General features: G+C 48.6%; 1 protein-coding gene across 1 annotated transcript in view; it reads left to right on the top strand.

Moving 5' to 3' along the window:
- Window positions 1-663: 663 nt before the first annotated feature.
- Window positions 664-25,692, top strand: part of LOC142588921 (uncharacterized) — a 68,118-nt gene continuing 43,089 nt past the window's right edge. The window contains exon 1 of the mRNA XM_075700731.1: window positions 664-1,148. Within this exon, the coding sequence (XP_075556846.1) occupies window positions 1,145-1,148 (4 nt within the window). The 5' untranslated portion in view covers window positions 664-1,144. The remainder of the gene's footprint in view (window positions 1,149-25,692) is intronic.

The raw sequence follows: 25,692 nt of genomic DNA, 5'->3' as shown, positions 1-25,692 counted from the left end.
AAAGAACACGAAAACGAAAAAGACAAATTCACGAGAACGACACAAAGTGGCTCCCGTCCTTTTTTTTTTATAATCGTCCTCATGTTCCCACATCCTGCTTTGCACCTCTGAGTAAATTAAGGGATGGACAACTGGGGACATAGCGCCATTTTCAGACAGCACATACGGTTATCGCGTGACACGCTATAGGGCTTGCTATAGCTCTGCCGTCAACTCTGCGACAGATGCACCGGCCGCCATGTTCGTGACGCGCCACTCCTGGTGACCAGCGCCGCCGCCGTCTCCGAACTCGACGCACCGCAAGAACGAGCGAAAGAACGAGGTGGGGGAGGGAGAGAGAGAGAGGCGCTAGATGGGAAAGGAAAAAGGAGAGGCTCCTCTTAGGGAGGATGGGGAGCGGATCGAGGGAGGAGAGAAGGAAAATTAGGAAGCAGTAGCAGCAGATTGGAGGCGCGTAGGAACAAGGCGAGAGGGAGAAGCGCGGGGGAAAGGGAGCGCGGCGGAAGGAGGCGGCGAGGAGGGCGCGCAATTCCGAGACGGGACGTCTCCGCGGGACGATCATCGTATTAGTTCTTTGCTCTTTTCGCGGTGCCCTCTCTTCTGCCCGATGCGGCGCTTGCTGCTCCTGCTGATGCTGCGAGTGTGATTTTGAATATTGGCGTGTTACGGACGGCCGTCCGTTCGCTCCTCGTAAAACCTTCGCCCCGAGAGTCCCGTTCGCGCCGCATAGTTTTCGGCGGCCTTGTCTTAGGCGCAAGTTCTTCGTGTACACAGGCGTTGTGTCACGGCGTTCGCCGCGAGTACCGAGGGAGCGGTGTGGGCACAGACGTCCCGTGTGCGGGGAGGAGTTGAACGGCGAACCCGGTGGCAGACTCGTCGTTGTCCGGCGGCCAACGCTTCAGCCCTGGCGTAGCGTTGGGGACCGCGGCCCGTGTTTGGTGCCCGAGCCCTCGATTCGAGGAGCTATGTGCCGCGCCGCACAGGCGGGGTGTAGGGAACCCTCTGTCGCTGGGACCGAACGTCCCGGCCCCGGACAGCGTTCCCGAAGTGCCGCCGCCCGACCGCCCTCGTCGGCTCCGTCGCCACACCTGCTGCTGCCGTTGTCGCCTTCTTTGTCGAGGGACACCTCCGCACAAGTGTCAAAATGCGTGAGTACCACCAGACAGGGGAGTCTTCTTTTTTAACGAGTTCGGATAATCATCCCGCGGCGGATTGCACCCGTTGTCGTTGGCGTATATTCCACGAAAAAAGATTATGTACCAAAAGGGACTCACGTACCTGACGACTGCTGAAGGACTCTGGCGGCCTTCGTCAAATGTTTCGTGCGCTTCGCATCTATAAAATTAAAAAGAAAAAGAAAGCGGCCGTATACCATATTCTTGGTTTCCTGCAGAGTGTTAGGTGCTAGCTGCAAAGCTCAACGATCTGAGATGACGAGTTCCCCAGTGGGTATCGGAGCTCGCCGCAGGGCCTGCGAACAGTGTACTTGCCACTCGCCCGGATGTTACGGAATAATCGGCAAGATCTGTACACATTTATTATTGCGCATGATAGGCTCTCTCTGTGGCTTCATTATGCTTTCTTTTTTCTGTTTTCGTGTGAGTCGCACGCATGGTGTCGAAGCATGCAAGCGCCCAAAAAGCGCCAGTTCAACAAGCACTCCCTTTCCCGAAGTTAACAAATACCCTTGCAACGGCCTTCAGCCGTCGACATCATCTGCGTGACAAATGATCCGCATAGGCGTTCGACGTTTATCACCGCATAGGCGCTGCGTTTGCGGATGGCGGCCGGCTCGTGTATTTCAAGTGTGGGTGCTAGCAGGCCCGCCGCAGTGTTCAAAGAGATACGCGAGCGGAGATGGCTAAATGCACCAGACACACAGGTATTTGAAGAGCATTTCCGAAAATTTAACGATCATTCTGACGTCATGCCCGTGACGTCGCTCCGTGATCAGAGCGGCTGCACCGCATCACCGTAACGGTGATGCGGTGCAGCCGCAGACGATACAGACAATTTTCTGTACATATACAGAAAATCGTCTGTCAATACACTAATTATTTCCGTCTGGCTGGCTAAACGGGGCAGGTACAAGGCAGATGACTATAGGGTAGCATCATATACAGCTGATATGCAAACATGGCATGTATAAAACTCTCTATTAATATAATAACAACACAAAAATAACCGGCTGAAGACACGTCGACAAGGCAACGACACACCGATATTTCTGTCTATACGTTTTCTCATACCAATTGTCGTGCTTCTCGAATGGTGACGTCACTTCATAAGATTCACTTTATAAAGTGCTTGCTCATAACATACCGAGAAGAAAAACAAAAACACTTATCATTATTGGCATACAGTTTTCGGTAGAATACATGCGTTTTAATGATAACGAGTTGAATTAAGGCTGCGTGGCCGAAGAAACCTTTAGAAGATGGACGTGGAATAAATCTTGGGGATCCTTGGATGCCTAGACAAACATTTCGCTTAGGTTTAGCCTAAAAAATATCACTTGTTTTCTCAAGCACACAGTAAGCCGAGTCCTGAAGCTTTGTAGTCGCTCTGAAAGCTGTCTGCAACCCCTACACGTATATAATAAGTTTTGCTTAAAAATAAGCACTGTTCGAGCATTTACGGTCAGGCCTGCATTGTTCAGCGCCAAAGAGCGCGGCTGCGAAGAGCAAGCGTCGCCCCGGCAAAGACATTTCCAAAGGCACATCTCTTCGGCCATTTATCCATCCTCCTCGCGTACAATGCCACTTGCCTACTCTCCCACAACTCCCCATTTATTCCCGCACCTGCTAGAAAGGCTGACTACCACTATCGGACATAATTTGTTGACCAGACTCTGAAGAATAACGAGGCCCTGAACTGATGGTCCTTAACAGGCCCAGACAATGACCTCAGACAGCGATATTTACCACTCAAGGCCTTTTGCCAAGGGTCGAGCGGCTTTCGTAAATGTATTAGAGGGATTAAGTGAAAGTAACATTATTAATAGTCAAGTCAATGCTAGAAATGTATAGAGAAATCTTTCGCTTGAGCAGTCAGTCTAAATGAACAATAACAAAGATATGCAAGGAAAAGAAAAAAGAGCACTGCATGTCGAGTTTTTTGTTTTTTGTTTCTAGCCCCCACGATAAAGCGTTTTTCTTCTTCATGTTCTTCATTCTGTGCATGTAAAAAAAAAAAGAGGCAAAGAAATGTGGCACGACCATGGCTAGCTTCTCGGATACGTTCCTCGAAGTAGTGGCTCTTGTAATGCGTCCTTGATTCACAGGTGCATGACAATATACCATGTTAAGCTTACTATAATACGCTTTTGAAACATACACAAATTAGAATTTATTTCTTCAAAATACGCTGTTGCCCTGCGAGCACCAGTGAGTAGCTAGGGAGAAAATTGAAAATGAAGTGATCTATCTGGCTTTTGTAGGTTGTCCTGTTGCATGCTCGTATGAGTGAAACACGCCCAATTCGGAGTCTCACTTGCAGCTTTACTACATCATGCATTCAGTCATGCATTCATTGGATTACAGTTATGACTACACGCACTCATGTATCCATACAGCGGTCATGCATACAGCCTCTGCTGGAGCAGAATAACCTCGCCCAAGGTTATCCTGCTTGAGGACGAGGGTTCGAGAGTTTCGAAACTGGCAGTCATTGAAACGCTAGCTCCACTGTCATTGTCTGGCAACAACCACTGTCGCGTTGCGGTGACCGGCGTGCATCTTGAGACCCGCTGCACATCGCGATACACTCGGCAACAGCACCCGACGTCGGAGGCCTCTCTTGCGCCCGCTGCTTGCACTCACCCGGATGAAGGAGCCACATTTCAAGTCCGAACGCACCGCGGTTGCGTAACAGTGGGATCGACAGCCTCTGTATAGGTCGGTCCGGCATTAAGATAGATTGACCGAAAGGAAGGAAAAGAAACCGAAAGGAGCGTTCGCGGATGATCAGCCGTCGCCGTACTCCGATGGGATTCGCCAACACCCGCCTACGTAAGGCGTCCGCGGAGCGGAAAGTCTTGTCTTTTTGCAGGGCCGCTTGGTGGACGTGCTGTAGTGGCGTTCGCAATAAGACTTACATGTTAGAAACTTCACAAGGTGCCGTCCAGAACACAAAAGAAACGGCGTCAGAAGGACGCAGACATGCGCACACGCACAGTTACAGCGTCGCGTTTATACTTTATACGTTCAAGCGGTCGCAGATGCATCGAGCTGATTTGATCAGCGTAGTGAGCTGGCGACATGTGCTTGTCTGCGGTCGTTCTCTCTCAAGCTGTTGAAAGTGGCCAATGGTACAAACGTAGCGTCGTCAAAAGCGATTATTCTCGGCCGCAGATGCAAATATCAAGAGCACCACTTGCTACTGTAAAATCGCAACTATCTGCTTTTTCTGTTGACGCGCTCACCGCCCGACAAACACGGGTGTGCAGTTGAAGCGGTGCTGATGTCAGAAAGTTCGGCTTTAATCAGTGAACACAATGAGAAATTCTCAAACAATGCGCATAGCGAGTTATATTGAGTGTCCCGCACATTTCTCAACATATCTCTTCTACTTCAAGTAGATTTTTTAAACAATCATCTTGTGCAACAACACTGCTCGGCCTGTTTGGTGGCTTATTGGATATAGGCAGATATTTACTTACTATTACTTGTTAATAAATATGTAGTAAGTAAATTCCACAATTATTCACTTTAGGGCACTGTTTCCGATTGCCGAGACGAAGCCAGGTAACAAAGTCTCAGCAGATATACCCAGACAATATTACTAGTTCTGAGATGTCTGAATGTGCCACAAAATACATATGCGTTTCAGCTTTCCGAAAGCTTTGTTTGCTCCACGCAGAAAGAATCTAACTCATATCCCAATACCTTTTTCTTTATTCCCGCCGAGATTTTGAGGATTAAAAAAATAAATTATGGGGCTTTACGTGCCAAAGTCACTTTCTGATTATGAGGCCTGCCGTATACTATAGGGGAGGACTCCGGAAATTTCGACCACCTGGGGTTCTTTAACGTGCACCTAACTTTAAGTACACGGGTGCTTTCCCATTTCGCCCCCATCGAAATGCGGGATTCGATCCCGCGATCCCGCTCAGCAGCCCATCGCCATAGCCACTGAGCAACCACGGCGGGTAGATTTTGAGTACTGATGCATCAAAAGTCCTGGAAAGAGGGGAGGGGTTGCTACTCCGGGGAAATCTGTACTAACTCAATATGGCTACGTTATTACCCGGCTACATGTCTATATAGTTGCAAAACATATGCCCTAATGTCAATATCTAAAATTTCAATTAGTAAAATTTCGTTAATCAACAAACTAAGCATTACGATTAGTTGTGTAAGTAGTTGCCGCTTTTTAAGTGATCCATCTCGAGAGACGGAATAGCAGTATCTGCCATAGGCGACTAGCAAAATGCTTTCCAGAAAAATAATCTGGTGGTACGTTCTATTTTTGATACACCCCCTTCCTTCGCTGTGGGCGAAAAATGCGTGCCCACCTGTAAAAAAAGAAGTGACAGGCCTGCGCGGCATACACAGCACAGTCACAGTGTATAAGCTGAAGGAGCCTCTCCGTACTGGAGCTCAATTTTCAGCACGTGCGCCACGTAGTCTGGATACCTGCGTTTGCTCTACGGTACACGTTATGGCGCCTCCTCCCAAGGTATACGAACCGCTGCTGAAGGAGCGTATCGTATCGTATACGTGCGCTGCTGCACTAATCAACATGGGGCTCAGCAGACGGCTGTGCAGAGAGCAGGACAAGCCGCAGCTCGCCGTCGACGCCGGGAGGAGAGTTCAGATCGTTCTCGTGAAAACGACGCGAAGAGACTTCGCCGCGAAGACCGCGTAGTGCGTGGCGCCGAAAATAGAGCTCCTATACAAGGAGCCGCTCCTCCAGCTTACGCGGTGACTGTGCTGCCCGGGCGGACAGTTCAGATCGTTCTCGTGAAAACGGCACGAAGAGACTTCGCCGCGAAGACCCTGTATAGTGCGTGGTGCCGAAAATGGAGCTCCAATATGGAGAGAGAGGTTGCGTACGGTTGTGACTAACAAAGAAGTCGAGCCTTTCGGTTCCCCTTCTTCTCGTTGATTAGGTGCACACGTCAGCTGATTGGTTGCACGTGCATTGATCAATCTATATTCGGTGCGAGACGCCAGCCTGCTCCGTCCCTATTTCTCTCCCTCTCTCCCTCCCTCCCCCCTCTCTCTCTCTGTGTGTGTGTGTGTGTGTGTGTGTGTGTGTGTGTGTGTGTGTGTGTGTGTGTGTGTGTGTCTTCATACCAAATAATGAGGATAATTATTCCCTGAATATAAGAGCACCTGCGGAAAATAAGAGTCAAAGGTAGAACATCTACGCTCAATATAGTTTGCACAATTTTTGATCGATTCCCGAGCTTTCCTGAATGGTAGACGCAGTAAGTCAACGTATAATGACCGTAACTTGCTGCTTCCACCTTTGGGACGAATGCGACGGATTCCACAATCGACGGATGCTTTTTGTTTGTTCTCGAGGACGGCGGTACACCAGGCCGGATTCTCAAAATAAGGCAACTCTCGCTGACGTCGACCGTGGTCTGAAAAAGAAAGTGCCCAGCGAAATTGAGCGAGGAGCCTGTTGTGAAACAAAACGCACTGCCACAACATCGGAAACGGAAGAGTAGCATTAACCCTACGAATTCCGACGAGAGTGCTACTTCGTCCACCCTCGTCGGGAAAAAGAAAAGAATGGCGCATCAAGCAATGTGCAAGCAGAAGGCGAGCAGAAAGCAGCGGCTCAACAAAGACAAGCATATCTTGTATCCCGGTGTCACCAAAACGTTTTTCCCGTCGCTTTTCTCGAACAAGCAACTCAAAGGAAGCAAAGGAAGATGCATCGTATACACAAGGCGGAGAACGCGATGACATGTGCGTAAAGCTCGTAAAGTGTGGGTATTTGTCCCAGAGAGAGACGTGGTTTGATGCGAAAAGGAAAGGTTGTCGCTATCTTCTGCAGCCCTCGAGGGAACACGGCTGCCATTCCAGAGAAACGGGAACCAAACAAGCGGCTTGTCTTGGGAAAGATGCTCGCGCGTCTGCACGGGCCGTGTCAATATCGCCGTGCGTGTTGGCGGAACTTGATCGCTGAAGCGAGAAGGAAACAAAGTGAGAGGGCAAATGTGCACGTGACCCGTTGTGGAAGCGGAGAGAGAAGGGAGGAGGTGACGAGGTAAACAGTGCAGAGAGTGATACAAATCGTCGAAACTGCGCGCAGCGTCCGTATAACTTAGGCTCAGCGTTTTCGACCGCAATCGAAAACAAACAAACAATCAAACAAACAAACAACGCAGAAAACAAACTACATTATTTTTCTTCAATGTTGTTTCTGTCTCAATTAAGCTATCGTTCAAAGGCAAGATAACGTGACACAGACAGAAAGAAAACAACGTACGCGCGGTTGTGTACTTTGATGCTTCAGCATGGGAGCCCTGTAGATTCGGCATATCTCACTAGCTCAAATGAATGAATCAATGAATGAATGAAGCATTTTCGCTTATTAAATTTCTAGACAGGCTAGGGCTAGGATATATTTTGAGTTCTTCTTTCCGTTTTGTGTTTATTCCACGTAGTTGAGTCGCGGTTACTTGCTGAACACCTTCTGCAGTATATACGCTTATTGCTGCTGCCATTTCTGGATGCATGCGATCTCATGATCGACGTGTAAGATAGTATCACGTGATTTAAGACAGGAAGCCTATGGCACCACACGGTATACGATGTGCAGCACGTAGATGACTGCTTCGATGGCTGAAAACACCTTAGATTCCTTGTATATTGTGTGTGTATACTGTTTAATTTCGGTGAGTTCTCCATTGCAGAGAAAAGCAACGTAACAATATCAATGCGTTACTCTGATCCGAAATGTAGCAGATACGGTACATAACATAGCGGACGTGTAATCATTTCGCAGGGCCTCACAAGTTGTTCTCGCCATCCGAAATTCGTGTAATTCAACATAACGGTAAATTTGGACATACAGTAAATGAAATGAATTGTTGTCTGGCTCTCTTCATTGCAGTTCGTCGAAGAAAGTACGCCAGCTAAAAGTGGGCTGCCCACGCCCATTGAATAATCGAAGCAGGTTGTAAGAAATGCTTTTTTTTTCCTACGCAGTAAACACTTTAATGATGCAAATCGCCGCAATCGTCGTGAAAAAAAAAATATTCGCCTTTCGATACGTTTTCTTTGTCGTTGAGATGTTTGTTACTCAAGAATCGAGACGCACAAGTGACACTAGCCCGTATTCGAGCTCACGCCAGCGCTGATGAGCTCGTCATTTAGTCGGCACCATGCGGGGGCTCGAAAATGAAAGACTCGACGTGAAGCTCGACCATTGTCGTAGAGTTTTCTTTTCTTTTCTTTATCTGATGGTGGGAGAAAAAACAATGTTTGGTCAGACCCGCAAGATGTAGAGAAATCGATCAAATTAACGAGGTTTAGCCAGGGAATGTACAAGGTCTGCTTGATGTCCCACTTCGGGCGTGAACGTTAACTCATATCTGGTCCCGCGCACTCGTCATATCGATCCTCGGAACTTTTGATAGACTTAATCACGAATCAGTCAGTACTGCCAGACAGTAAGAAGCTCGAAAGTCTTTTAAGGGCTCTAACTAGACTCTGCAGTAAGAGATACCTTTAAGGCATTTTTACTTGCCTAAACAAAAGGGAAACCTTTTAGCTTAGCGTTAATTGCGGGAGCGATGTGCCAGTCACGCTGGGATAATGCATTGATTTGGCTACGACTAGAAAGGCCACAAACCGAAACGCTTTTCAGCGTGACAAAAACGTATACGTAGTGATCTAGTTATGGTTGCTTAGCGCAAATTAATAACGGACGCAAAGAAACAAAGTGGACAAGGACGGACGCTGCTATTAACCGTTTATGAACACTCGCTTCTAGCAAGTGTTTAGAAGCAGTTACTAATTTTCGCTAATCGACCAACTAGCCCAACAGTCGGTCGTCCTGAAGTAAACAACAACAACAACAACAACGACGACGACGACGACGACGACGACAAATAAACTTTATTCAAACATCACAGAATGTTTAGGAGCACGGACAAAAAAAAAAACCTTCAAGAGGCTTGACTCGGTCTCAGCCCCCTACAAATGGCGCACGGCGGAAAGAGCGCGCCATTTGTAAACGGGTTAAACTAAACGGGTTACAGATTTCCAGTACGTATGCATTAACAATAATCACAGAAAATAATGATTACTGTCTAGCACAACAAGTAAGACAAGCATAAAGACATATGTAGGCAACGACAAATATCAGTTTGCACAGAATATATAAACAAAATAAGAATAAGCTTACTATTGCAGTTAGAACACAGTGTCAATAGCTTGAGATATAGGATATACAAAAAAAAAAGGGTAATAAGGAACGCAAAAGAAAAGAGTCACTTATCCAGATTCAATATTGCACGTACCGTAACAGTTACAGGTTCTTGTGAGAATCACAAGTTTCTTGTGCGCAAAATTTTGAAGAATATTTAGGAAATATCATTATTCCTTGACAATTCATTTAGTAAAGATAACTTGCGAAATTTAAACCTTTGTTTTCAATTGTTCGTACGGCATACTTCAACTTTCCACTTTTCAGGTTTACGTGTATAGTATAAATGATAGCTTTGTTGAAGTCCCGCCAGCGATCTAATGTATTGGCACGCCTAGATACGCCAGATTTGCAATGTCAAGCAAGCCTGTAGGGAAACGATGAGTTCATACTGATAATGTTTAACTTATGAAATATTTCCGCAGTATGTAAGTTAGGAGGAACTTTTAAGGATGTGCGGACGACTCGTTTTTGTAGCCAAAGAAGTCTGTTTATGATCGTTGACCAGATTAGGGCTCCGTATCTCATTACCGAGAAGTATGAAGAATTATATAATAAGATATTTACCGACACTGGAAAAGATGAACAGTGACGGCGCATATAGCCAGACATGGTAATTAACGTGATCGTCCCATGACATGTTTTCTGAAAAGTATATTCCTAACGCGAACAACTTCTGTCAGACCCCTTGCCTGAAGGATAGCCCCGTAAGATGCAAATGAATGGCACCAGGACGAACAACTCTGCTCGAACGTCCGTCCCAGACGGGTTTTCTGGAGGGGAACGAAAGGGCGAACGCCCTAGCTTGAGCGCTAATCAACCGAGCGGGGCAAGACCAATCGTCTCATCAATCCCCACCCTTTACCTTCATGCTGTTTGGATCGCACCGCTGGTACGATCTGTTGGGAACTCGGCGCTGACGCCCGTGGTTGTACCTGGGTCGCAAGCCCCAAGGGTAGCGTTGGCCTGGCGGCCTGGGGTACAACTGGAAGCATCCGAAGGTCCCGGCAAAGCATGAGTCGACTGGTAACAACAAAACAACTTGTTTATTTTAACATCGCAAAGAGTTGGCGGTCAGGTTGACCGAAGTAGAGAGACGGGAGAGCACTTTACTCAACAGAAGAAATCGGAGCCCTCCTTTTGGCGTCCGGGGGCCGCTGTTTTTATACTCTCGCAGTTGAGGGCAAGAAGGAACCCCTCAATAGACGAGCACGTGATTGTACAATGGGCTAAGGTGACGCACACTGCCGCCGGTCGGGCACAAAGACTGGAAGGAGAGGGTGACCCCTGCTGTCGCATCGCCTGGTTCGGGCACAATGACTGGAAGGAGAGGGTGACCCCTGCTGTCGCATCGCCTGGTTCAGGCACAATGACTGGAAGGAGAGGGTGACCCCTGCTGTCGCATCGCCTGGTTCGGGCACAATGACTGGAAGGAGAGGGTGACCCCTGCTGTCGCATCGCCTGGTTCGGGCACAATGGCACATACACTCACACACGCACATGAAGACACGTGGCATCGGAACATGCCTGGAAACGCCTGGCGGGGAGCGTTGCGGCGACGCCGCACGGGCCAAAATGTCTGCCGCCCCGCCGCAGTCGCGCCGGCAAAACCGCGTGTCGCAGGCGAAACGCAACAGACCGCCCCGCCGGGGGAAGGAGATCCCGATGGACAGGGGACTGCATCCGCTGTCCGGAGGGATGTCGCTCGATGATGCTCATAACCGAAGTCGGGCGTCCCTCGACGTTTCTTGAGCGCAGCGCACAGAGAAGGCCTCGTTCTCTCGTTCAGGTTCGCACGGGACACTGCAAAGTGACTTCGGGAGAGTTCACATTTTTGCTCTCGTTCCCGGCAAGCGTTAGAACTACGCTGAAACTCAACCGCTCAGTCAGCAAGCACGGCACAACCCTCACTAAGCCCTGCCAGGCTCTTTCCCCTTTTTATACCACTGCCTAGTTCCTTACAGTAGTCTAGCATCACTCAGAACGCGTCCACAAATTGAAAAATTGCACTAGAAAGCATATCATCACATTGAAACACTAAACAAAAACAATATGTTAAAAATCCTGCCTCAGGAAGAAAAACATCAGTAACAAACAATTTTGAGGCTGATTCCTACGTTAGGGGCTTCGACTTAAGCCATCGGCGTTACCGTTGAGACTCCCCTTTTTGTAACGCACCTCAAAGGAATATTGTTGTAAAGCGAGGCTCCAGCGCAGGAGGCGGCCATTTTTGGGAGAGATGGTCTGCAGCCATTGGAGAGGGCAGTGATCCGTCTCAATGATAAACCTCGAGCCGGCTAGATAGCATGACAATTTCTGAACGGCCCACACGAGACATGCACACTCTTTCTCGGTGGCGCTATACGCCTGCTCACGACTGGTCAGCTTACGACTAGCATACAGGACGGGGTGTTCTACTTCTCCCTTTTCCCGTTGGCACAGTACAACGCCCATGCCTCGCTCACTAGCATCGCACTGAACAATGAACCCTTTTGTATAGTCTGGCGATCGTAGCACAGGCTGGTTTGTTAGGGCACTCTTTAGGGCGCTAAAAGCTCTTTCCTTTGTCTCGTCCCAGACGACTGTTTGCGGCTCTGTCTTTCTTAGAGCATCCGTCAGGGGAGCCGCGATATCAGAGTACCTGGGGATGTACCTCTGATAGTAGCCGGCGACACCTAAGAACGACCGAATATCGGTCTTTGTGCGCGGTTGCGGAAAGTCTCGCACAGCGGCCACTTTTATTTCAGAGGGGCGGCGACGACCCTGAACAATCACGTGACCGAGGTAGACAACCTCGGCCTGTGCTAACTGGCACTTAGGAGCCTTTACTGTCAAGCCCGCTTCGCGCAGGCGGGTTAGCACTGCCCGCAAGTGTGCCATATGCTCAGACCAGGATGCGGAGAATATCGCTACGTCGTCTAGATACGGTAAAGCGAATTCTTGCTGTCCCCGCAACACTTTATCCATGAGGCTTGAAAAACAGTATGGCGCGTTCTTCAAACCAAAACTCAACACTTTAGGACGGAATGTTCCCATTGGTGAAATGAACGCCGCATACCTACTAGCCTCTTCTGTAAGTGGAACCTGCCAATAACCCCTGACAAGATCTAGGGTGGAAATAAACTGAGCGCTACTAACTTTCTCAAGGCGCTCCTCGATGTTAGGGATCGGATAAATTTGATCCTTAGTGATGGAATTAAGCCTGCGGTAGTCGACGCAAGGACGAGGTTCCTTGCCCGGTACCTCAACTAAAATCAAAGGGGAGGTATAATCACTCTCACCTGCCTCAATAACACCGAGCTGTAGCATTTTCTTTACCTCCGCCTCCATAATATCGCTCTGGCGGGGTGACACCCGATACGCCTTGGATCCTACTGGCTCTGGGGAGGTAAGTTCTATATCATGAGTAAGTACAGAAGTCCTACCAGGCCTCTCAGAGAACAGACCTTGAAACTCTTGTAATAGCTGGTGTAGTTCGGTTTTCTGCTCGGGCGACAGCGGTGCTTTACTGATAAGGTCACTAATGACTTGACCGGTGTCTTCCCTGTTCGTCACTGAGCCTAGTCCCGGAAGCTCGACCGGAAGCTCTTCAGGAACGTTTACCATCATGCACACCACTGCTTCCCTTTGTCTATAAGGTTTGAGCAGATTACAGTGGTAAACTTGCTGTGCTTTCCGCTTTCCTGGCAGACTTACCACGTAGTTAACGTCCGACAGTTTCTGAACAATTCGCGCTGGGCCCTCCCACTGCACGTCTAGTTTGTTGTTTAGCGATGTGCGCAATATCATGACCTCATCGCCCACCTCAAAACGACGGGCCCTGGCTGTCCGATCATAATAAACCTTGGCCCTCTGCTGGGCCTTTGCCATTGCTTCACCTGACAACTCCTGTGCCCTTCTTAAGCGTTCGAGGAGCTTAAGCACGTACTCCACCACGACTGGGTCGTCGCCCCTGCCTTCCCACGATTCTCGAAGCATGCGAAGCGGAGACCGAAGCGAGCGACCGTACACCAGCTCAGCTGGCGAAAACCCCGTAGCCGCATGCGGCGCGGTCCTCAATGCAAACATCACCCCAGGCAGACACAGCTCCCAGTCAGTTTGATGTTCAAAACACAAGGCTCTCAACACGCGCTTCATGACGGAGTGGAGCTTCTCAACGGAATTCGACTGTGGGTGGTACACTGAGCTGTGTAGCAGCTTTACCCCACACCTTTCGAGAAAAGTTGTCGTCAAAGCGCTAGTAAACACTGTGCCCTGATCTGATTGGATTTCCGCAGGAAAACCAACTCGCGCAAATATGGACAGTAGTGCATTGACTATCTCAACTGAGCTGAGTTCTTTAAGCGGCACTGCTTCAGGGAACTTTGTCGCTGGGCAGATCACAGTCAAAATGTGTCTGTACCCCGTGGCTGTTACCGGCAGAGGTCCCACTGTATCAATAACGAGCCGTCTAAAAGGCTCCGTAATGATAGGTACCAATTTCAACGGCGCCCTTGATTTGTCCCCTGGTTTGCCCACCCGCTGACAGGTGTCACATGACCTTACGAAATGGTCTGCGTCCCGAAAACACCCTGGCCAATAGTACTCTTGCAAGAGACGGTCCTTAGTTTTCTTAACTCCTAGGTGTCCGGACCACGAACCCCCATGCGTCAAGCGCAACAGATCCTGACGATAGCATTGAGGCACGATCAGCTGATCGAACTCCACTCCTCTGCGGTCTAGATACTTCCGGTACAGGACTCCACCTCTTTCCACAAAACGCGCATTTTTCCTGGCGATACCTTCCTTGACATTGCAGCGTATGTTTTCTAGGCTACCATCCTTCTTTTGCTCGGCTATCAAAGCCGACCGGCTGACTTTTAGCAACCTATCAAGTCCGTCTGACGTAGGCGCGATGAGCAAATCAGTAGATAGCTCTTCTAACTTTCCCGTGTCGGGATTTTCCTCTCCGGTATCTGGTGCCTTTAACGTTACAGACTCAAGTTTATTCAGTTCGGGCGTGCTCTGAATATCGGCTTGCTGCGCCTCTGACCCTTTTTCGTTGTTTGATAACGTCGGTCCCGCAACTACCGCCTTTGCGGCGAGCTCCCGAACCTTCGATCTGGTTAAGGCCTGAACACTAGCTTCACCAAACAAAAGCCCCTTCTCGCGCAGGAGGTGATCGGACCTGTTTGAAAATAGGTACGGGTACTGGGGGGGCAGCATAGATGACACTGCCGCCTCCGTCTCAAGCGCTCCGAAAGGTCCTTCAATAAGCACTTTTGCTACCGGCAGACACACGCTATGAGCTTCCACGGCTTGCTTGATCCATGCGCACTCGCCCGTGAACATATGGGGTTCTACGTAAGACGGGTGAACTACATCCATCGTAGCTGCGGAATCGCGAAGCACCCGGCACTCTTTCCCGTTCACGAGGAGGTCTCGCATGTAAGGCTCGAGAAGCTTCATGTTCTCGTCAGTGCTGCCTATTGAAAAAAACACAACTTTTGGTGTTGTTTCCGGACACTGCGCCGAAAAGTGACCCGGCTTCTGGCACGTATAACACACGCGCGCTCGCCTCATCTCGAACCGCTTTCTGCGTTTGGCTGCCGCCGTCTCTTTACGTTTGGTCGGACTGCTTTCACTCGCATCCTCACTACGCGTGTCCCCCTTTAATCTCATGGGCGTGAACCTCGGCCTCTCAAACTTCGAGCCAAATTCACCCTTTTGACCGTCCTTAGCTCCGTGAGCCCGACGCGTCACAAACTCCTCGGCTAGCTCAGCGGCTTTAGCCACCGTACAAACGTCTGGCCTATCCAAGACCCAGTATCGCACGTTCTCCGGTAACCGACTATAAAACTGTTCTAGCCCGAAGCACTGCAGAACTTTATCGTGGTCACCAAACGCTTTCTCTTCTTTGAGCCACTCCTGCATGTTTGACATAAGCCTATACGCAAACTCTGTATATGACTCACTTCTGCCTTTCTCATTTTCCCGAAACTTCCGACGGAACGCCTCCGCAGACAGCCGGTACTTTTTTAGCAGACTCGATTTTACTTTGTCGAAATCCTCTGCCTCCTCTCTATCCAAGCGAGCGACTACGTCGGCCGCCTCGCCGGGTAACAAAGTGAGCAAGCGCTGTGGCCACGTTTCCCGAGAGAACCCCTGCTTCTCGCACGTTCGCTCAAAGTTAACCAGGAACAAACCAATGTCCTCTCCAAGCTTAAACGGCCGCATCAGGTCGGTCATTTTGAACAATACTCGTTCTCCTGCACCGTGTGCCTGACTTCCATTACGAGCGCGTTCCATCTCAATCTCGAGACGCTTCATTTCCAACGCGTGTTGACGGTCGCGCTCTTCTTTTTTCTCTTGTTGCTCTCGCTCTTTTTGTTCTTTAAGTTCGCTCTCCTGTCTTTTTGCAGTCTCCCTCTCCTCAATGGTCTCAAGGCATTCCGACAGCTCGTCATCCTCAGCTTCTAACTCAAGAATAGCCTTTAGCAGTTCTGGTTTTCTGAGTTTGTCCGAGACATCCAGACCCAACTCTCTTGCAAGCTCCAACAATTTCGGTTTGCGCAACGACTTCAAATCCATGGCTGCTCTGAATGCTGCTTTCTCTACTGCTTACTATTGTCTTGCCGCAAACTAACCCGGCAGCAACGACAACCACAATTACCAGCTCTGTTTCTGACACTAACAAAAGCCTGGCAAAGCTCAGAAGAAGAAAGTCCCGCACTCACCAAACCTCGCAGGCAGGAATTCCGCGCAGTCGTTCCGCTGCAGGCAACCAGTCGTCACACAGGGCTCGTTGCACTGCTCCCGGATCGTCGTTGAGCTGCTCAGCATACAGTCAACTGCATCTCTTCGCTGCTGGCCTCCGTTGTCGCGATCTCACCGCTGGCAGACAGTTGTTTGAAGTCGGAGGCGATCTCACCGCTGCCAACCAGATGTTTAGATCCCACCGATGGCATCGGTTGTTGGGAACTCGGCGCTGACGCCCGTGGTTGTACCTGGGTCGCAAGCCCCAAGGGTAGCGTTGGCCTGGCGGCCTGGGGTACAACTGGAAGCATCCGAAGGTCCCGGCAAAGCATGAGTCGACTGGTAACAACAAAACAACTTGTTTATTTTAACATCGCAAAGAGTTGGCGGTCAGGTTGACCGAAGTAGAGAGACGGGAGAGCACTTTACTCAACAGAAGAAATCGGAGCCCTCCTTTTGGCGTCCGGGGGCCGCTGTTTTTATACTCTCGCAGTTGAGGGCAAGAAGGAACCCCTCAATAGACGAGCACGTGATTGTACAATGGGCTAAGGTGACGCACACTGCCGCCGGTCGGGCACAAAGACTGGAAGGAGAGGGTGACCCCTGCTGTCGCATCGCCTGGTTCGGGCACAATGACTGGAAGGAGAGGGTGACCCCTGCTGTCGCATCGCCTGGTTCAGGCACAATGACTGGAAGGAGAGGGTGACCCCTGCTGTCGCATCGCCTGGTTCGGGCACAATGACTGGAAGGAGAGGGTGACCCCTGCTGTCGCATCGCCTGGTTCGGGCACAATGGCACATACACTCACACACGCACATGAAGACACGTGGCATCGGAACATGCCTGGAAACGCCTGGCGGGGAGCGTTGCGGCGACGCCGCACGGGCCAAAATGTCTGCCGCCCCGCCGCAGTCGCGCCGGCAAAACCGCGTGTCGCAGGCGAAACGCAACAATGCCCCTGCCATCCAATTACTGCGACGGACTCGAAATCCAGCGACTCAACCGCAGGATTTATCCTCCGCCTCACAAAAAGCTCAGCACTGAAGATGCCGTAGCTCTCCGGCTTATACAGACCAACACATTTCCAAACCTACACAGATACAGTAAAATGTTCCCACATATCGCGGCATCTGCCCCTGGTGCGGCGACACACGCCCTACACTCTTTCACATCTCGTGGGGGTGCGAGGGCAAACCTCAACACTTAAAGACGCCTAGCACGTCATTTGAGCGGTGGGAGGTACAGCTGACCGGCGATACCCTGGCGGGACAAGAAGCTCTCGTCCAGCAAGTACGTCGAGCAGCCATGGCCAGTGGAGTCCTGGAATGAGGACACCACCCACTCGACCTCAAGAGCAACCACCTCGATGGTCCGAATAAATGTTTTCTCTCTCTCTCTCTCTCTCTCTGCGGCCGTGGAAAACGCAACGCTGCTTGCTCGTTACGCTTCCCGGTATAGCGGCCGCGGCTTGTTTCAAGCTACTTGATCTCATCCGTGGGATTCTTATCCGTCGTCTTCAGTTGCCTGAATATTTGTGAAAACATACTCTCGTTGTTTTACCGGTTAATTTTCTCGACTGTCTTAATGCTTTCCGGACGGACCAATCAATCATTCGGCCGAACCCATGGGTGACTGACTGATTGGCTGATTCAATACAGCGGTCTTTGTACAGATTACTCGCCAATCTGACTGAAATGACACTTAAGGAACAATTAAAGTGATTAAATTGTGGGGTTTGGCGTCCTAAAAACCTCACAGTGACCCTTACAAGGGACGCCATATTGGGGGGTTGCGGATTGATTTGACCAGCTGGGTTTCTTTCTAGCATTTTAGAATTTCGCCCCCTCGGGTTGAGACCGTGGCGGTTGGCCGGAATTGAACCAGCGGTCACGTGCCCAGGAGCAAAACTTCATAACCACTGAGTCACCGCTGCGTATACTTTAGTAGCAGTAACAAACAAACAAACGAACGAACGAACGAACGAACAAACAAACAAACAAACAAACAAACAAACAAACAAACAAACAAACAAACAAACAAACAAACAAACAAACAAACAAACAAATGAAATGTAACTTTGAAATGCATGAGAGATACTTGGCGCAATAAATTACTGAAAGAACAGACTCACTATCTGCTGTTACCTGAGATCGGATACATCAAAGCACGCCATGGCTACAGGGCATGCACTTTGGCTGTGACGCAATAACACTTTCTTGCGCACTAATTAGTTCATACTTGAATTATAACCGTGATGTGTGCAGGATGCACAAGAAAAAAAATGAGGACAGGACAGAGCGCACAACAAAGTACAGTGCCTAGAATACTGCAGTTGAGGCAACGCTCCTGAGAGCCCCCGCAGACACTAGCGCCACATTTCGCTATAGGGTATTTATTGAGAAACTCTATGATTTCAATGCATGGGCCCTATGGGTAGCTTGTCTTCTAGAGTCAGTATAGTAACTCTATGTCCTGTAATGTCTAAAAAGGCCACATATAAGGGTCTACTTTCTACTTTTGATATTTCAATAAATGGCGCTCGCTGCCTCCGGATGAGTGGATGGATGGATGGTAGGAGCGTCCCCTTTGAAACAGGGTGATGGCAGTTGTCACCATGCTCAGCTTTTTATTTTGCCTTTTATTTTCGTTTACCTGTGTTGTGCGTTATTAAATTTTTCGATTTTCTTTAAATACGTCTTCCTATGCTTTCAACCTTATGTCACCTCTCTGCTTTTGAGCCACCTATCCTCCTATCGCCTTTTGCTAATTTCCACCCCATATTTATTTACTTGACTATAGTTATCTCTGAACCCTAGGGCCTCAGGAAGCGTGACTGTGGCCGCATCGACATCGGGATTGATACCATCACATTTTAGTATGAGGTGTTCCATTGTTTCCACATATTTACCACACACAGTACATGTGTCTTCTTCTTCGTTAAATTTCTTTTTATAATGAAATTATGGGGTTTTACGTGCCAAAACCACTTTCTGATTATGAGGCACGCCGTAGTGGAGGACCCCGGAAATTTCGACCACCTGGGGTTCTTTAACGTGCACCTAAATCTAAGTACACGGATGTTTTCGCATTTCGCCCGCATCGAAATGCGGCCGCCGTGGCCGTGATTCGATCCCCCGAGCTCGTGCTCAGCAGCCCAACACCATAGCCACTGAGCAACCACGGCGGGTCATAACGCGAAGGTTGCGCAATTATTAAACATAGATTTACAACGCACATAGCATGAAACACGCTCAAACATTATGGCCATAGCCTTCATAAGGGGAAATGCGTTATTGGATCGAAATTAATTCATTGATAATTAAGTAAATAAGTAACTTCGTGGCCAGCAAAAGCTTTGCCAACTTTCGTCGCCGGTTTATGCGCTACATTTTATTGTCTAATTAATACATTGTTGCGCCAAAAAAGGAAAAATAAAGCAACAAGTTCTACTCAACATTTTATTGTCATTCGAAAAATGCAAAAATGACACGAGCAAATGCAACCGCACGGACGCACACATAGACACATTGAGTAACACATTATTGTGTTGGTGCGCTTCACTGGATGGGCAACATGGCAGGTGGGTGGTGCATGGTGTGCACCACCGAGGGTGCCAGGAGGATCACGCACGTGACCTCCAGCTAGGAACCGCGCGCTATGGTGTGACAGACTCTCAAGTAACACACCGGCGTTTTCTTTCTTTCTTTCTCTCTTTCTTTCTCTCTTTCTTTCTTTCTTTCTTTCTTTCTTTCAAGTTTCAATACACTCCAAGCATTATCCCTGCAGGCATAATGTTTGATGTGTATTATATGTGTGCTCTGAAACCTGTATTGTGTATTAATGCAAGCGATGTTTTGCGGTACTTGTCCAATGCCGGGAATGTACGGGACATAAACTGCAGAATATATTTGGCTTCCGTATATACAGTGGCTTCGTCGCTCTTTCCCTTCGAGCACAACAATACGCGCTCGACAGGCGCGACACGACATTTTGGCGTACAGACTGCACGCATAGTATAAAAGCGTCCAGGAAAACAAAACAAACAGCCTCGAGTAGCGCTGCGAATTCTCAAAACCAAACTGATTTATTTGCGCGCCGTCGCTGCCAACTAACCACCGTCGATGCGGCAGCGCCGCTACGAGAGCTCCCAAATAAGTTATCTGCCATTAAAAACACAAAGTTCAGTGCAAATAAGTAAATGACCGGGGCTGCGCGGCGCACCATATAGAGCTGGGACGGATGTACTCCTTGAACGAGAGATAAGTGGACAAATAATAATAATAAAAAAGAAGGTTGCCTCGGCGGTCATGCACCTTGCCTGGTTTAACGAAATTCAAATTTTTGTTGGAACCCCGCGAGGGAACGCGTCGAGACGCTGCCTGCTCGCATAAGCTGTCGCTCCAAAGAGCGCGTTGTCGACGAGGGAAAGCATGGATCGCGGCAAGGTTGCGCGCCAACGAAGTGGGCGAGAGCGAGGTACTGGTAAAAAGGAAGGAGCTTGCGCAACCAGTGTTCTGAGAGGAGTTCCAACAAAAATAGTAATGAAGCAAAAATACGCAGATAGTGAAGCCGTACTTCATTGGCATAAATGCATGCGCGTTGGGACGGACATCCTTTCGTACGGTGAACTAAGTGAGCAGTCTCGGGCCTCTGTGCGTAAACACTCTATTTACATCGGTCGCACTAGAGAGCCCGCGAGAGAGAGAGAGAGAGAGAGAGAGAGAGGCTGCGACAGCATGTATAGATTTGGGCGGTCGCAGCTACAGGGGCCGTCATGATATCGCGTCCCTGAATCACCCGTCGTGGGGAAGGAAACCGAGCTGTCGACGCACAAAAAAACCGCGCCCAGCGCTCCCATTGCTCGTCGCGTCGAAAGCGACTTGTTTAAAACCGTGCTGCGCACGAAAGCCGAGGGCTTAATTTGCCTACGCATTGCGCACTATATACAAGAACGCTTTTTCTGAGAATCGGAGTACACGCACGCGCCGTGTCAAGCACCCAGGAGAGCACACGCATGCGTGTGCTTCGCTGGCTGGCTGACATACACTGTCTTTTCCCACGCAGTTTCAAAAGGAACGGTTACGGCATGTAAAGGGAATGAGAGTTGGGGAACAAATGTTCTGACAGATTGGTTTTCTTATAGATTAAGTTAGCCGACGACTCTGCAGCTTGCACCTGTAAGCACCAGAAAGAAGGAGTCCGCTATACAATCTGCAAGGCTTGTCCCATTGCAGTCGCAGCTTCTTTGTCTATGCTCACGAGAGAGACCCTTGTCTCTCCCGTATAACGTGCTTGGTTCTTCGAATTGTTTGGAATGACACGAGCAACTAGGGGCACTATGCACACTACAGTGAAACGCTCAGGCACTTGATGTTAGAATTGTATACAACTTTCAACAGTCGTCGCTCTGCGCTGCTGAGCAAGTTCCAGCTGTCCGATCTTTCTCTAACATAAGCTCGATGATTTCTTATTACCGAAAGTTCGAGAGTTTCAACTCGATACGAGGCTCACAAACATGTACTGGAAGTTTTTTTGTTAACTGCGGGACTCACTCTTAGTCTGTACTGCTGCTCACACTTCGTATGAGATGCGATGTGTTTATGAGTCGTCTTCCTCTTCCAATTCCCTTTCTTTTTCTCCGTTTAAAAGGCATTCCTTGCAGGAGGCAGTTGCTGGCCTGCTGCTCTTTCCGCCTGTGTATGTGTGGTGTTCATAGATATATGAGTGTGTGTGTGTGTGTGTGTGTGTGTGTGTGTGTGTGTGTGTGTGTGTGTTTGTGTGTGTGTGTGTGTGTTTGTGCGTTTGCTTACGTAACTTGTAATAATAGTGATAGTGAGGAGCCATGTTATGTTATCTGTTCATCACTCTCGAGGATAATTTCACTTTTTCTTTGGCACGACGCTTCCAACAGGGCTACGGGCGTTTTTGCCCACCTGGTCGAGGAAGCCAACACTCGCCGAAATTGATATATTACCGAAAATGTTCAATTATTCGGTTTTGTAGGCTTTGAGGGAAAGGTCACAGGCGCGACGTACAGGGATGACACAACAGAGACACTTGCGTTGTGCCCTTTCTGTTCGTCTGTGTGGTTCTGCGCCACAAATCTCTGTGGGAATTTCACACCGACAAGGCCAAACCTCCACCCTTTACCATCGATCAAGAATACGGCCAAATCGAGGTTACGCCTTCCCGCAACAACCATCGTATAGAAAAAAGAAACTGTTATACACCATATTATGGATACGTTCGAATATCCTTGACCCCCCGTTCTTCTCTCACGAAACATGCTTGTTATGGGCATACACTTGGCAAGTTTGTATTGTGCATTTCCCTTACAATGCACTTTGTTTGCTACATATTGTAGCCGCTGTAGATAACGCGCACCTTGCACATAAACTGCAGAAATGTGTACTTCGTGTTTACGATTTTTTTTCGCTTTAGTAAAAATCTGCATTTATGAGCACACACTTCTCGCGTCAGCCGGATACATCTTCACTCTTGGTTCTAAAGCGCGGTCACTGCTTGATGATAATGCTAGTGGCCTCTTGATCTGCGCACAGGCAGAGAAGTGCGCAACCACCTTAGAATTAAAAAAAGGAATGTCATTACGCATAATAAGTGCTCAACAGGATCTAGTTAATGAATGAATGCAACTGGCGCTAACATTTTGACAAGGGAGCGTGTCTTCGTTACAGGCCTGCCCCGCGAAAACAATTCCCCTTGTCGAAACTTCGGCCCCAACGACACTCCTTGTTTGACCACTCTAGATTACTGCAAGCCTTCATCTTCCAGTAAATATCTGTCCTGTTTACTTTATGCATATCAATACCGAAAGCTAGTACAGTTACTCTGTGCCTACGTTAAACTATACACACATGAGTTTATAGCGCAAACCCCTCAAATAGACTCCGAACTATGAACGGCATTGTTATCCGTGTTCTTTATACAAGCCGCCATATAATCTGGTTTGATTGTATTTTTTCTTAATGTAGCAATTGTCTATATGCGGTTTACGTACATCGAAGGTACACGATTACACGCTCTTACGGTAAGCTTGAATATATTTCTGGAAGGGCAGAGTCGGCGATATACACGGGTCGGCCCTGAGGAGCAGTGGGTGCTCGCGGAGCCGCCTTTTTCAAAAGCAACAGAAAGGTGGATGTTAAGCGAAGGCCCGCGCTGGCGCTTCGCGAGCACAGATCGATACCGCGCAGCGGCCTCACGCAGGGAGAAAAATGGCAAGCAGGCGAGGATTGCCGTTGTGGGAGGAGGGTCCTTGAAACGGCGCCAAGTGGCAGAACATCTGCCCGGCGCGAACCCTGGCGGCGACGCCTGGTGTACACCCGCGGCTCGCGAGCAGACGACAGGAGAGAAAGAGAGACGTCGAGGAAGTGGCGAAAGCGTAACTTACGAATGACGCGGCTTCGAGGCCTGGAGAAGCCATTATTGCCAGGAGTACTGTCGAAAGAAAAAAAAAATTGTGCCGCGAGAAGCCACTCGGAGGGAGAGCGGCAAGTGCCAAAGCGTTATAGCAGGCACTTATAGCGTTATAGCAGGGCGACGGCTAGGAAGGTGACAACTGCACGATGACGATGATGGCCAGAAAGCTCGACGGCTCACACGTTGCGGACATACGAATTGAATCCTGGGTGGGCATAGGTAGAACTCTTTTGGCCACTCCTGTAAAAGAAAAAAAAAGTAATATGAGTATGGTTGAGACTTGGTTGACGTTTGCATTCGGTAGGGTGGAGAGAACAGGAAATTATTTTGAAAGACCAGAAAAAGACGGAGGGAGGATTCCCAGTTTTATTAATTAAGAGGTAACGTTAATTTAACAGTAATAATCAATATTCTGGCATCGAAGAAAAATAACGGGAAGAAAAGAAGTCTGTGAAATGACTATTATATGAGCCTAAGGAGGACACGCTCAGTCGTTCAAAGGGAAACTTATTTGATGGAGGACAACGTAAATGCAGTTCATCCCAATAAATGCTGTATAAATTTTCTTAATTTTTCGCGGAAGAGCATGGAATAAGAACTACTTTCTTCTTTCTGTGTTGGTACTATATTCAGCGGGAAGAGGTAATCAATAGAGGCTTTAGTGCGGTTTTCTTTTCTACAGTTTTTACTGATCAACAAATGTGTCAGTGAGGGGTGAGTGCTGCTGCATGAAACTGACTATAGATCCGTTTTTGGCGAACAATATATAAAGGTCACTGCCCAAACAAATCGGGGGGGGGGGGGGGAGGAGGGAGGGGGTATTCTGTAGGTGTCCACCTAATGTGCATGCCCGTTTCATATGCTGCTGAAGGGCTGATTGGCTCGGGCACCTGTTTCCTTCTGACGCGTACCCCCAGCGCCCCAGCCCAGCCAATCAGAACTTCCGCAGCGAACGAAATGGATATGACCCCTGGTATATGAACATGGTACAGGACGGCGGTACACAAAAACAGAACTGCCGATGAAGCCAGGGGAATGAGTAGCTTCACCTCTATGCCTTATCACGAAACCTACACAATGGCACTGATGACATTCGGGGCTAAATTATTGCCACGGCCTACAGAACTACCGATGAAACCAAAATATAAGTCGCTTCACCTCTACGCCTTATCACGCGACCTACACAATGACACTGATGATATTCTGGGCTAAATTCTTGCCACGTCCTTGAAATCGCCGAGAACCACAACTTATTGCAGAAAAAGAAAAATGGATATTGCACACGGCGTGTGCCTTTTCACCATATGAGACGCACTATAACTTATCACCAAATGGGAATTCATTTTTAATGCGTAAGCATTCTTTGGCGATTACCCCAGCAAAATCTGCACGTCATGCGAAAAATGCAATCCCTTGTATCTGCACAAAAATGCGTAATTTGCGTAGACATTTAATACTTACAATAGTGTAAATGTATATGATGGTAGTTTTATAAGTGATGTGGAACAATTGGAGCCATTTCTCCCCCCCCCACCTCCCCCCCCCCCCAAAAAGTTTAAAAAATGATCAGAGAGAATGCTCGCATGATCAAATTTATGCGTACCCATGGGGATACATAGGGTTCCATAGAAAATGCATTGGGAAGCCTATAGTAGGGATGGGCCAACTGAAATTCGAGGGTGGGCCAACTTGAAATATGGGGGTGAGCCAAGTGAAGTTTGGGGGTATGCCAACTTGAAATTTGGTGGTGAACCAACTTTAATTTGTGGGTGGGCCAACTTAAATTTAGAAACAGGCTAACTTGAAATCTGGGGGTGGCCAAATGAAATGGGGGGGGAGGGGGCAACTTCAAATTTTAGGGTGGGCCAATTTAAATTTAGTGTTATGTTTACGCATACTTAGATAACTCCAGCGGAGTTCCTGCATGATTTTAAGAACAGTCTCAGCAGTTGCCAAAAGGCATTTTCACACGCGTGAGTTTGTCTCTATTGATCGACGGTCTCGTGTCGTGAGATTGCATAATTCATCCATTAATGATGCCATGTTACCAGCTCCTAAGAAAGAAAGCTTGCAATGCCATTTTGTGGGAAGAGCACTTGGGAAGTACAGTGCTAGCTTGTGAAAATT

This window comes from Dermacentor variabilis, chromosome 7 (genome assembly GCF_050947875.1).
Source record: "Dermacentor variabilis isolate Ectoservices chromosome 7, ASM5094787v1, whole genome shotgun sequence".
Classification (NCBI taxonomy): Eukaryota; Metazoa; Arthropoda; class Arachnida; order Ixodida; family Ixodidae; genus Dermacentor; species Dermacentor variabilis.
The sequence above is the reverse complement of the archived record's forward strand: the minus strand, read 5'-3'. Positions and strand labels throughout refer to the sequence as shown.